Source organism: Spodoptera frugiperda, chromosome 6 (genome assembly GCF_023101765.2).
Source record: "Spodoptera frugiperda isolate SF20-4 chromosome 6, AGI-APGP_CSIRO_Sfru_2.0, whole genome shotgun sequence".
NCBI classification, from domain to species: Eukaryota; Metazoa; Arthropoda; class Insecta; order Lepidoptera; family Noctuidae; genus Spodoptera; species Spodoptera frugiperda.
Window position 1 is genome coordinate 12,775,819 of NC_064217.1, and position 14,473 is coordinate 12,790,291.

Sequence of the window (14,473 nt, forward strand, 5' to 3'; positions counted from 1 at the left end):
ACATTACCTATCTGTACCTCATAGCGGAGTCCGATGATGAGGACGGCGAAGACGTTGCGCCAGCGGCGGCGCCGGCGGGATGACGGATTTCTCCGTAAGATACTCCTGTTAACCTCGGCCTCGAAGTTTTTCGAGATGCTACATATGTTGCATATGACGGTGGGCAGTTTGGCTTCAGGGCCAGACACCTAACCATAACCACTCAGCGATTAGCGAGAACATCATATCGATTTCTCAAAAAAGGCCCTTTTCGGGGCCACAAAAACATTCTAAACAGTTTCTATTCAACGGTTCGTCAAAAAACGTAATCCCCTAACTTTCACACTACGAAAGAGGTGTTTTGGAATAAAATGGTAATAAAAATAGAATACGCTACGATTTCACCAACACAAAATATCTAATTTGATGTCGAATTATGTATCTACTTATGAAAACTCAAAAAAATATGGAAATCCAACCAAGGAGACGACGTGCGCGTTCCTGATGACGGGTTTAAGCGTTACGTGATCTACGTCACCGTGGGTGCGTGGCCTATATGACCTACCGCACGTACGCAAGACTACGTTTTGGATGCGACGGTGGCTACAAGTCAGTCAACGTGTCAAATTATTTTTTATTAATGTTAATATTATTTACTTTATTTACCATTATAGTTAACGTTAGTATATACAGTTAACGCTTACATTTATAACAACTAAGCTGTCGAGAGTTTTATTAACATAATCCTTCGAGGCTTTTAAGAATTCAAAAATATGTTTAATGTTTCGGCCGACCGTCTACGAACATTGGACTTTGGTTCACGTCATTTTTGCAAGCTAAAGACCAACCTAAGCTACAATAAGGACGTCTGAAGTCGACAATGGAGGAATAAAATGATTAGGATTGTTCCAATTTATCCTTCATATTTCCTTTCTTTGCTATACAATGTGATAGGGTTGGGACTTCTAACCCGTTAAGACTGAGTACTACATCTAATTTTATCGCCAAAAAAAATAATATAGGTGGTTGAACCCCTAATTGAAAATATTGAAAAATAGTGATTTTTTCGGTAAAAATAATTCACAAATGATTTTTTTCTCACCAAAACATTATCAAACATATGAAAAAAGTAATGAATTAGTTAGCCAAGGTTATTAACTACCGTTTGTCGTTTTTTTTTGTTTCTATGACGCATACAACCTTTGATATCAAAAAAAGTTAAAAAAAAATTAAAATAGCCATAATTTTTAGGGGGAGGGGTTTCGACCCATTCGACCCCGACTTTTGTTCATAAAATTAGGTGTAGAACTCAGCCTTAACGGGTTAGAAGTCTCACACCTATCACATTGTATATTCCAAATTTAGCTTTTATATTTGTTTTAAGTGCTAAATGAATTTAATCTTGCACTCATTTGCTTATTTTAAAACTTGCTAGTAACTTACAGTGTATTAACCGTAGTCAGCGCGTAAGTTCGTTACAAATACCAAAATTAAATCATATATTTTGTGCTTATCTTTCCCATGCATTCCATAGGTAGGTATGTCGTTTGCTTAAGCACATGCCAATCACCGCTCGAGTTTTGAGTTTGATAAAGATAAGGGAAAAATCAAAACGAAAAGGAAATGTGTTATTTGGGACCTGCTGGTATTTGCTCATACATTCCATGGTAATCGTAGGCCTACGCATGGATATGCCTATCAAAATTAATCTCAATATCATTGAATCTGTTTCTTATATGAAAAGAAAGAAAGACAAACAGTTTATTTGCACTGTTACAAAATAATGCATGCAAAACAAGGTAATAATTTGAAAGTAAATAAATTAGGAATACGGCATAAAAATACCAGTTTACTTGCCAGCTAAAATACCACGCTGATTTAGCCAGTAGTATACAATTCAAAAATCATAATAATTCTACAACAGTGAAGCTGTACAGTGTTGAGAAAAAAAAAAAATAATGTTTAAGAAAATAATAATAATAGTCGTATCTACAAATGGTCTCATAGCCAAACGTTAGATGGTAGGGCCAAGGGCCTGATGCCTTAAAGCTAATGTTCCAGTCTTAGAAATATTATAAATGTGAAAGTTGTCCTAAAATACATCTTACGTGGTGTTAGGATAAAGGGGTTAGGTTAACGTTTTTTGACTATCTGTTAAATAGAAACTGTTATATAATTGTAGCCCTGAAAAGGGCTTTTGTTCTGAAATATCGATGCGGTCAGGCTCAATTCGACCAGCCAGCGTTGCTCGAGACACCAGCAACCGTCGATATTGTTATTTTCCGACGAAGGGTATAATTTTACAAAAATGGTGAAGATCGAAACCACCACCATTATTATCGCAGCTATTGCCAAGATCAAAATTGGTCGTCTCAGTAATTGCAATGAACATCGTTCTTCCGTCCAATGCCCTACCGTGGTACTCGTCGTATGCTTTTAATGCATCTGCTTTGCTTTGGTAAGCAATTACTGCAGTGCCCAAGGATCTTCCACTTTCATCATAATGAACTACTGCACTTATAAAACTGTCAAATTCTGAAAACAGCTCTTTCAGGTCAGAATCGGTGATTTTATTATCCAAATTTAAGATATACAATTTGGTAACATCTACTGTTTGTATATCTTTTCCAGCTGGTTCGCCGCCACAACAGTTATGTTCATCACTTGTTACGTCGTTTTGGAAGTTGGGATTCTCAAAACTTACTTCCATTGGTCTCTCATCTAATGATCTCCCATTATATTCGTTATAAGCATTCAATGCATCGGCATACCTTTCAAAACTTATTTCAGCAGTTCTTGTGGACCTTTGAGTAGTGTCATAATTCATCTTAATTGCCTTAATAGTGCCAAATTCGGAAAACAGTTCCAGAATGTCGAAACCTGAGGCTCTTGCATCTAAATTCGAGATCAATAGTTTAGTATGACCGGCTGCGACACATTCTGATAGCAAAGCATTTACATGCTTTTTAATAAGTCCATTGCGTCTTGGGATTCTTGCTGATTTACAAATATCTCCACGTTGTTTTCCTCGTAGAATGGTCCTCACAACTCCACTATCAGCTTTGCCACGGCCACCACCAGGTATCTTAGACGTATTGAATTTACGCCCAGCACCGCGACCCATTGAAATTTGGTTGACCATCTTGATATTTGGATGAAGTAGATTATTTCGTACACACGAGAATGACCGATCACTGAAGGACGACTGTTCGTGTCAACGTCGAGTCAAACACTGACTACAGATATCTGAATCCTGCCGCTACTGCCGACTTAGATAAAGACAATCGTTGGAGTGGGGGGAGGTTCCCGTTATACCGAGCGAGACAGATTCAATGGCGGTGAACTACCGTGGGAACTCGGGCAAAGGTTCAATTGTTTTATGTCTATCGATACCATTGTTTTAATTGTTTATTAAAAAATATTTAATTTTTAATATAATTTACTTTTAAGCATCTTCCTTCAGACTTCATTTCAAAAATATTCTTTCTGTCTTATAAAAAATACATGTATGTATGTAATCAATCATCTATACAAAAAAAAAACTTATTATCTTCTTAGTCGCTATTGTCTTCATTATCTTCGTCAGGTTAATTTAAAGTATCGTGAATTTCAGAGCTACATGGAAGGTCTCTATATTCGCCATGGAATCTCTTAGGTATAGTTCCATTTTCACAAAGATTTATGAGATCTTTATATTTGACAACTGAAATTGATATTCTGCAGTCCTATAACAGTTTTAAGATATCCATATCTACCACGGTTTCGTTGTTAGTTTCTTCTTATTTTTTTTTTATCGGTAGTTATTTCCCTTTCCTTTTCCTTTCTCTGAGGTCTTTTCCTGTAAACTCATAGTGCATGTTTCTGCCGTATAAAACTTGATAAATATTAGATCTTTTTATGTTTTTTAATATAAAGGTCCCATCTCAGATAACTTAATATCGAATGTTTTTGTTTGCCGATTGACTAAAGTTTAATAACTCAGAATAGTCCAATACAATAACATTGTAAGGTCTAATAACATTATTAGGTGTTTGCGAGCTGACTCAAAATACGTAAGCCTTTGTGATGGACTACATACAATAAATGTTTGCACTTCCCTTTCGATAACTGCGTGAACAGTATCGACAGGCATGTATGGAAACCTTATATTTTGATGTATTTTAAATCTTTCGTATGTAGCTTTCTTTTCTATATCATGTGCCTTCAGTTGTTCTCTTTCTTTTAACTAGTCATTGATTCCATCTTTATTATTTTCTGGATTTCATTCTTTGTTTTATTGTTCTTCCTTAGTGATTAGATAGATAGTTTTGGATAGGTTCCTTAGTCAATATATGAATATAATTTTGAAACATTTTTTATCGGTCCAGGCTTTTAACTGTTTTGTTTTTTTATTGCTCAAGGGTTTAACTAAGACTGACTTAATTTAATGTTATCTATTAATAAAACTACTTATTATAAAATACCCTCGGTGTAGTGATCGTGGATTTGGTAAAAAAAATATTCGGTTTTAATTTTTCCTTCGTATCACTGGAGAACTCGTCAATATGGACAGCGCAAGGGAAGAGTTTTTCACTTACTTCCTGACTACATTGTGATTAACGTACAACGGTCCCATTGTGCGAGCGGAGTCCGAGCAGCTTGAAGATGATGTTCAAGTTGCCGTTGACTCCGATGCCCAGACCGTGATAGTCCAGACACTAGACAAGGTAGAGGATTGTGAGAACAGTCCTTCCACATATTCGCCCATACATTGAACCTCAATTCATCATCCAAATATTATAATACTCACCTCTTACATTGAAAATATTAAACGAGTATTGCACGAACAATAGAGGGTTAATGCTTTGTTAGCGTGGGATATAAGACCTGTATGTTATCAGTAAGTAGATAACAAAAATGTAGACAATCAATCACCGCTCGGCTTTGAGTTTGACAATGATAAGGAAAAATAATCAAAGACAAAAGAAAAATGTGTTATTTTTTAATGGGACGACCACGAAAACTCTGAAGATCACTGTGCTCCGAATAAAACGTGTCTTGTCGATCTTTCTTGTTATTTATCTGAATTCCATTGCTCTCGCATCTAAACTTCTTCTTTTATATGCGTTATACTACTCTGTCAAGAAAGTAGCGGGAAAAGATCAATAATACACAAACCGTTTGTTATTCAGTCAAATTTATTTTATCACCTTCAAAATATGATCCTTTAGAAACGATACACTTACGCCAACGAATAATCCAATCATTGAAACATTTTTTAAACGCTGTTTCCGGAATTGAGGTCAGTTCTCGCCGCGAATTCTCATTTATGTCTTCTACCGATTGAAAACGGGTGCCACGAAGTGGTAATTTGAGTTTAGGAAAAAGAAAAAAGTCGGCTGGAGCCATATCTGGTGAATATGGTGGTTGCTCGATGGTATTTGTTGAGTGTTTGGTTAAAAATTCGTTCACAATGATGGCCTTGTGCGAAGGTGCATTATCATGGTGCAAAATCCAAGAATTTTCTTTCCACAAATCTGGCCCTTATCGTCGGATTATCTCTCTTTAACGCCGCATAACACTCAAATAATATTCCTTATTTACCGTTTGACCTTCCGGCAAGAATTCCGAGTGCACAACACCGCGATAGTCAAAGAAAATAGTCAACATGACTTTGACTTTTGAACGACTTTGGCGTGGTTTTTTCGGTTTCGGTTCAGTTGGAAGGCGCCACTCCGAAGCTTGTTGACTAGTTTGCATGTCAAACTCATAAACCCACGTCTCGTCACCAGTAACAATGCGTTTCATGAATGTTGGGTCGGAATTTACTCGTTCTAGCATGTCCTCAGCGACTCTCATGCGATTGAGTTTTTGGAAAAAATTCAGGTCTTTTGGGACTAGCCGAGCGGCAACATGTTTCATACCCAAATTATTAGTTAAAATGGTACGAATCGACTCGTGAGATACAGAAAGTTCGGTGGCTATCTCTCTCAAAGTTGAATGAGGATTTTCAGTCACTATTTCCTTCACTTTTGCGATGTTAACTTCAGTTGCAGACGTTGATGGCCTACCAGAGCGAGGCAAATCTTCTATCACATCTCGACCGCTTTTGAACGCTTTGTACCACTTATAAGCACGAGTTTTTGATAAAGTCGATTCACCGTTAGCCTTCTGTAACATTTATAGTGACTCCGAACACGAAATTCCATTGGCAATGCAAAATTTAAGACAAACTCTTTGTTCGATGTTTTTGTCCATTATGAAATTAGCAATACACACTTAATATGATATAACTAAAAATAGCACTGTATTTAATGTAAACAACAGATGCAACTCAAACTCCGCGCCAAAATGGAAAACAGTTGTGCCAATCTAACAACAACAAAAAAAAACAAAAATTTCAATTTGGAACCATAAATAAATAATCCATTCCCGATACTTTTCTGACTGAATGTATGCCTTTAATGCATCGGCATTTCTTTCAAAGATTATTTCAGCAGTTCTTGTGGACCTTTGTGTTCACTCCTACAATAGTGCCAAATTCTGAAAAGTTGGGATTTGTTGCTGGTATCATAACCGGTCCAATGCCTCCACCATAGTAGCTGCCTCCACTTGTTTTTTTATATATGTACACTTCTAATTGTACCATTGGCTGAGAACAGCTCTTGTTTACCTAATCCGGAAAAGTGGTCTTCCAGATTTTGCCAAAAATATAATTATATCAAGAACATTGTATATCGGACGATGTTCAATGGATTTGATATATCACCACGGGGTGTTCCTCGTATGCTCCCCATAACTCAATTATTTGTTTTACATAATAATGACCGATCACCGATAGACGACAGTTCGTGGTTCTGGCAATAAATTAAATACTCAGGAAGTAAGGAGTGCACTCTATTTTCATACAGTACAGGTAAGTATGGCATCGCCGATTAGAGCGAGACGGAAATACTCGATCGTGATTGGTGGTTATCCTTTTTACATTTGTGTTAGGCCACCCGCTACTTGTGATACCGTAGAGCAGTACCTAAGCGACGCAGGCGCATTACTACGGACGATTGTACTGTACCAGTAATTCAAGATATCAATATGGATATTGTTTCCGACGATTATATTATTGATATGCTTGTACTGGCGTACGAGTACCTCATAGCGGAGTCAGACGATGAGGACGACGAAGAAGTTGCGCCAGCGGCGGCGCCGGCGGGATGACGGATTTCTCCGAAAGATATTCCCGGTAACCTCAGCCTCGAAGATTTTCGAGATGCTACATATGTTGCTAATGACGGTGGGCAGTTTGGCTTCAGGGCCGGACTATCAACCGACCAGTAAATAGCGAGAACATCACATCGATTTCTCAAAAAAGGCCCTTTTCAGGGCCACCTAAACATTTTAGACAGTTTCTTTTTAACAAATCGTCAAAAAACGTAACCTTCTAACTTTAACACCACGAAATAGGTATTTTGGAAGATAATTGTAATAAAAATAGAATACGCTACGATTTCACCAACACAAAATATCTAATATGATGTATGAGTAAACATTCCGTTAGATAGTATATGTCGAATTGTGTATCTACTTATCAAAACTTTAAAAAATATGGAAATCCAACCAAGGAGACGACGTGCGCGTTCCTGATGACGGGTTTAAGCGTTACGTGATCTACGTCACCGTGGGTGCGTGGCCTATATGACCTACCGCACGTACGCAACACTACGTTTTGGGTGCGACGGTGGCTACAAGCCAATCAACATATAAATTTCTAGTTTTATTAATGTTAATATTATTACTTTATTTACCATATATACATATATGGCACTTACATTTATAACAACTAAGCTGTCGAGAGTTTTATTAACATAATCCTTCGAGGCTTTTAAGAATTCAAAATTTTTAACGTTTCTTTCGAAGCTAGGAAGGGGTGCCTCAAGGACGTCTAAAGTCGACAATAGAGGAATATAATCATTGGTATCGTTCCAATTTATCCTTCATATTTCATATTTCAAATTTAGCTCATATTTGTTTTAAGTGCTAAATGAAATTAATCTTGCACTCATTTGCTTATTTTAAAACTTGCTAGTAACTTATATTTTGTCCTTATCTTTCCCATGCATCCAGGTATGTCGTATGCTTATGCATCGATTTTCCTATCAAAATTAATCTCAGCATCATTGAATTTCTTCTAATCTATTTTTTTTAAGTAATAAAAGATACTAGAAAGTATCTATTAAAATATTGTGATCCAAATTGTTAACTTGACCGGACGGTGTGGCCGCGGTGGCGACTGAGACCCCTCAGCGGCCACGTCGTCCGATCTGTGAAAAAGGCGCACAAAGCCTAGTGCGCCTTCGATCCGATCGCTTTAAGGTTCATCTTATATCCTTAGTAATACATATTATAAATGGAAAAAATGTTAATCTTAGGTATAGGGGAGTTAGGGTTACGTTTTTTGACTATCCGTTAAATAGAAACTGTCATATAATTGTAGTCCTGAAAAGGACTTTTTGTTCTGATAAATTGGTGCAATCACAGTTGAATAGGCGGAAAGAATGTAACCACCTATGATTGCCTTCAAAGCTGCCAACTATTCCACCAACGTCGACTGCGCCACGTAACTTGAGAAGTTTGGTGAACATCGTAGCCGCCGCATTGATAGCCTCCGCTTTCACCAACACCGAAGTTGGGAATTTCAGGGGCAGTATATGTTAGGAACATCGTCTTTCCTGCCAATGTTTTCCCGTGGAATGCGTCGTATGCTTTTAACGCATCGATTTGCCTATCAAAAATAACTTCGGCCGTACACGTGGATCTTCCACTATCATCATAAATTATCCCTGCACTAACAAAACTGTCGAATATGGAGAACAGTTCTTGCACGTTGCAATCGGAGACTTGGACATTCAGATTTGTCACGGTTAATTTGGTGGTACTGGTTGATCTTTCTGTCATAGCCGGTTCACTGCCTCCACAGTAGTGGCTGCCTTCACTTGTTTCTTTTATAGTTGCAAGTTGTATATGCATTGTTCTTCCATCTAATACTTTTCCATTATATTCGTCGCATGCTTTTAATGCGTCGGCTTCTCTTTCATACACTACCTCAGCAGTTCCTATGGATCTACCATTACTGTAACACATAACTACACTTGTGGTTTTGCCAAATGCTGAGAACAGCTCTTGGATATCTAATCCGGATATGTGATCGTCCAGATTTGATATCAAAATTTTAGCAGGGCCGGATGACGGGGCAATTTTCTGATCTTGTCCATTCAGTTTCGATGGATTTGATATGTCCTCACAGGGTCTTCCTTGTAGCATGCTCTCCATAACTCCATCGTTTGTTTCTTCACAGCTACCACTAGGCACTCTAGACGAATTGAATTTACATCCTGCGCCGGCACCCATTTCTATTTGGTTGACCATCTTGATATCTTGCAATATTGTATTTGTTCGTACAACTATGATTGACCAGTGAGAGACGACTGTTCGAGTCAACGTCAAGTCAAATACTAACTACTGGACACCGGAGTCTTGGCTTGCTGACTTTGAAGAAGATAAATGTTGGAGTGGGAATTTTCTCGGTATTCCGATAACACTGGAACGAGTCGGGTTCAGTGGTTACGAATTAGGTACCGTGGGATTTTAATTGGTTGCTTAAAATAAACAAGGTTTGAAAGTTCGCGGAACGATACAATGGCGTACTTAGGCCTTTGTCTACATTTTTGTTATCTAGTTACTGATAATGATCCGGTCTTATATCCCACGTGTCGGTAACAAGGCGTTGCTTCTATCTAGCTGCTCTTGCAGTCACTGGGAAGGTATATGTTGTTAATAATATAATGATGATGAAATTAAAACGACCATAACTATCATTAGATGGTTTGCGGTAATCCTCAGGCATCCATCGCTGGCATTAATAATGAAATAAATTACTTATCACCGGCATAGGCGCATTAATTAAAATTGAAAAAAATTACTTAATCATGTTATTAAATTAGAGTTAATCATGTTGTTAATTAAGCTAAATTAAAAGAAATGAGTTAATCACATCGTTATAAATTTCCTTTGTATCTATTATTACAACTGCACCACTAATCACCGTCCCTAATGATTCTTTATTTGGCATATAAAAAGGGTTCTGATTTTTTTTACTTATAACCTCTTAAGTCGTCACCATGGAAATAGCACGGGAAGATTATTATATTTACTTCTTAAGTACGGTTGGAATAACTTATAATGGACCTGGCAGACAGGAAGGAGAGAACAGTGAAGAATTAATGGATACCAGTGACATCGAGGAGGATTGCGACGAGAGCATGAGTGAAGATGACAGCAATGACGATGAGGATAAAGAAAATTATAATGATGATGCAATGGAAGAAGATACCGACACCGATGACGAGACGATAATAATCGATACATTAGATGACGAAGAGGACCGTGAAAACAATCGCCCTGCTGATTCGCCCTTGACCGTGATGATGCCGTCCCGCCATTGGCAGCCTGGAGATTACCTGAAACCATCTAATAGGCAGTTCTGATTTTGTATTAATAAAATGTTTTTAAAATACTCTTTCTATAATTTCTAAAATCTTTTTTGAACCGAACGCCGATATATTTTATTTGCTTGAAAGATTAACATCTTAGTTTTAATTTTTAAAAACGTTTATAACAAATAGATAGGTAGTTAGTTATTAGAAGTTAAGTTATGTTTGTAAACTTAAACAGGAATAAAGGCTGATTTTAGGATTTTATTTTATTTTACTTCATAGCGGAGTCCGATGATGATTTCTCCGTAAGATACTCCTGTTAACCTCGGCCTCGAAGTTTTTCGAGATGCTACATATGTTGCATATGACGGTGGGCAGTTTGGCTTCAGGGCCAGACACCTAACCATAACCACCCAGCGATTAGCGAGAACATCACATCGATTTCTTAAAAAAAGGCCCTTTTCGGGGCCACAAAAACATTCTAAACAGTTTCTATTCAACGGTTCGTCAAAAAACGTAACCCCCTAACTTTAACACCACGAAAGAGGTGTTTTGGAATAAAATGGTAATAAAAATAGAATACGCTATGATTTCACCAACACAAAATATCTAATATGATGTCGAATTATGTATCTACTTATGAAAACTCAAAAAAATATGGAAATCCAACCAAGGAGACGACGTGCGCGTTCCTGACGACGGGTTTAAGCGTTACGTGATCTACGTCACCGTGGGTGCGTGGCCTATATGACCTACCGCACGTACGCAACACTACGTTTTGGGTGCGACGGTGGCTACAAGTCAGTCAACGTGTCAAATTATTTTTTATTAATATTAATATTATTACTTTTCAAATTCAAATTCAAGCGCTTACATTTATAATAACTAAGCTGTCGAGAGTTTTATTAACATAATCCTTAGAGGCATTTAAGAATTCAAAATGTTTCACGTTTCGGCGACCGTCTACGAACATTAGACTTGAGTGCATGTCATTTTTGCAAGCTAAGGACCAACCTAAGCTACCATAAGGACGTCTGAAGTCGACAATGGAGGAATAAAATGATTAGGATTGTCCAATTTATCCTTCAAATTTCCTTTCTTTGCTATATATTCCAAATTTAGTTTATATTTGTCTTAAGTGCTAAATGAATTTAATCTTGCACTCATTTGCTTATTTTAAAACTTGCTAGTAACTTAGAGTGTATTAACCGTAGTCAGCGCGTAAGTTCGTTACAAATACCAAAATTAAATCATATATTTTGTGCTTATCTTTCCTATGCACTACATAGGTAGGTATGTCGTATGCTTAAGCATACGCCAATCACCGCTCGAGTTTTGAGTTTGATAAAGATAAGGGAAAAATCAAAACGAAAAGGAAATGTGTTATTTGGGACCTGCTGGTATTTGCCCATACATTCCATGGTAATCGTAGGCCTACGCATGGATATTCCTATCAAAATTAATCTCAATATCATTGAATCTGTTTCTAATATGAAAAGAAAAAAGAAAGAAAAACAGTTTATTTGCACTGTTACAAAATAATGCATGCAAAACAGGGTATCATTTGAAAGTATTTACTTTCAAAATAAGGAATATGGCACAAAAAGGCCAGCACTCAGCTAAAATACCACGCTGATTTAGCCAGTAGTATACAAATCAAAAATCATAATAATTCTACCACTGTGAAGCTGTACAGTGTTGAGAAAAAAAAATGAAATGAAAATAATTATAATAGTCGTATCTGCCAATGGTCTCATAGCCAAAGAGCCTCGATCAACACCTGAGTAGACTAATGTTAGATGGTAGGGCCAAGGGCCTTACGGGTTAACGTTTTTGACTATCTGTTAAATAGAAACTGTTATATAATTGTAGCCCTGAAAAGGGCTTTTGTTCTGAAATATCGATGCGGTCAGGCTCAATTCGACTAGCCAGCGTTGTTCGAGACACCAGCAACCGTCGATATTGTTATTTTCCGACGAAGGGTATAATTTTACAAAAATGGTGAAGATCGAAACCACCACCATTATTATCGCAGCTATTGCCAAGATCAAAATTGGTCGTCTCAGTAATTGCAATGAACATCGTTCTTCCGTCCAATGCCCTACCGTGGTACTCGTCGTATGCTTTTAATGCATCTGCTCTGCTTTGGTAAGCAATTACTGCAGTGCCCAAGGATCTTCCACTTTCATCATAATGAACTACTGCACTTATAAAACTGTCAAATTCTGAAAACAGCTCTTTCAGGTCAGAATCGGTGATTTTATTATCCAAATTTAAGATATACAATTTGGTAACATCTCTATCTACTGTTTGTATATCTTTTCCAGCTTCATCACTGGTTACGTCGTTTTGTAAGTTGGGATTCTCAAAGCTTACTTCCATTGGTCTCTCATCGAATGATCTCCCATTATATTCGTTATAAGCATTCAATGCATCGGCATACCTTTCAAAACTTATTTCAGCGGTTCTTGTGGACCTTTGAGTAGTGTCATAATTCATCTTAATTGCCTTAATAGTGCCAAATTCGGAAAACAGTTCCAGAATGTCGAAACCTGAGGCTCTTGCATCTAAATTCGAGATCAATAGTTTAGTATGACCGGCTGCGACACATTCTGATAGCAAAGCATTTACATGCTTTTTGATAAGTCCATTGCGTCTTGGGATTCTTGCTGATTTACAAATATCTCCACGTTGTTTTCCTCGTAGAATGGTCCTCACAACTCCACTATCAGCTTTGCCACAGCCACCACCAGGTATCTTAGACGTATTGAATTTACGCCCAGCACCGCGACCCATTGAAATTTGGTTGACCATCTTGATATTTGGATGAAGTAGATTATTTCGTACACACGAGAATGACCGATCACTGAAGGACGACTGTTCGTGTCAACGTCGAGTCAAACACTGACTACAGATATCTGAATCCTGACTTGCCGACTTAGATAAAGACAATCGTTGGAGTGGGGGGAGGTTCCCGTTATACCGAGCGAGACAGGTTCAATGGCGGTGAACTACCGTGGGAACTCAGGGCAAAGTTTCAATTGTTTTTATGTCTATCGATACCATTGTTTTAATTGTTTATTAAAAAATATTTAATTTTTAATATAATTTACTTTATGGCAGTCTTTTAGAAATTAGTTTGCGCTTATTTTACTTTTAAGCATCTTCCTTCAGACTTGATTTCAAAAATATTCTTTCCGTCTTATAAAAAATACATGTATGAATGTAATCAATCATCTATACAAAAAAATACTTATTATCTTTTTAGTCGCTATTGTCTTCATTCTCTTCGTCGGGTTAATTTAAAGTATCGTGAATTTCAGAGCTACATGGAAGGTCTCTATATTCGCCATGGAATCTCTTAGGTATAGTTCCATTTTCACTAAGATTTATGAGATCTTTATATTTGACAACTGAAATTGATATTCTGCAGTCGTATAACAGTTTTAAGATATCCATATCTACCACGGTTTCGTTGTTAGTTTCTTCTTTTTTTTTATCAGTAGTTATTTCCCTTTCCTTTTCTTTTCTCTGAGGTATTACTTTCCTGTAAACTCATAGTGCATGTTTCTGCCGTAGAAAACTTGATAAATCTTAGATCGTTTTATGTTTTTTAATATAAAAGTCGCATCTCTCAGATATCTCAATATCGAATGATTTTGTTTGACATAGCCAATTGACTAAAGTTTAATATCTCAGAATAGTCCAATACAATAACATTATAAGGTCTAATAACATTATTAGGTTTTTGCGACCTGACTCAAAATATGTAAGCCTTTGTGATGGACTACATACAACAACTTTTTGCTCATCCCTTTCGATAGCCGCGTAAACTGTATCGACGGGCATGTATGGAGACCTTATATTTTGATGTATTCTAAATCTTTCGTATGTAGCTTTCTTTTCTATATCATGTATGTACCTTAAGTTGTCCTGTTAAAATGCATACATTGCTTACTGATACAAACTAGCCCCCGGTGTTGTGATGTTGGATTTGGTAAAAAATTGATCGGGTTTTATTTTTC

General features: G+C 37.1%; 2 protein-coding genes across 2 annotated transcripts; both read right to left on the minus strand.

The window, feature by feature from the left end:
- Positions 1–4,574: 4,574 nt before the first annotated feature.
- On the minus strand, positions 4,575–6,138 carry LOC118267969 (uncharacterized). Its single transcript, XM_050694520.1, has 2 exons — positions 5,563–6,138; positions 4,575–4,676 (listed from the first exon to the last, which is right to left on the minus strand). The coding sequence occupies exons 1-2, from the start codon at positions 6,136–6,138 to the stop codon at positions 4,575–4,577; spliced, it is 678 nt and encodes a 225-aa protein (XP_050550477.1).
- Positions 6,139–8,532: 2,394 nt separating this feature from the next.
- Positions 8,533–9,381, minus strand: LOC126910813 (polyadenylate-binding protein 1-A-like). The gene has a single exon (XM_050694521.1). The coding sequence runs from the start codon at positions 9,379–9,381 to the stop codon at positions 8,533–8,535; it is 849 nt and encodes a 282-aa protein (XP_050550478.1).
- Positions 9,382–14,473: the final 5,092 nt, after the last annotated feature.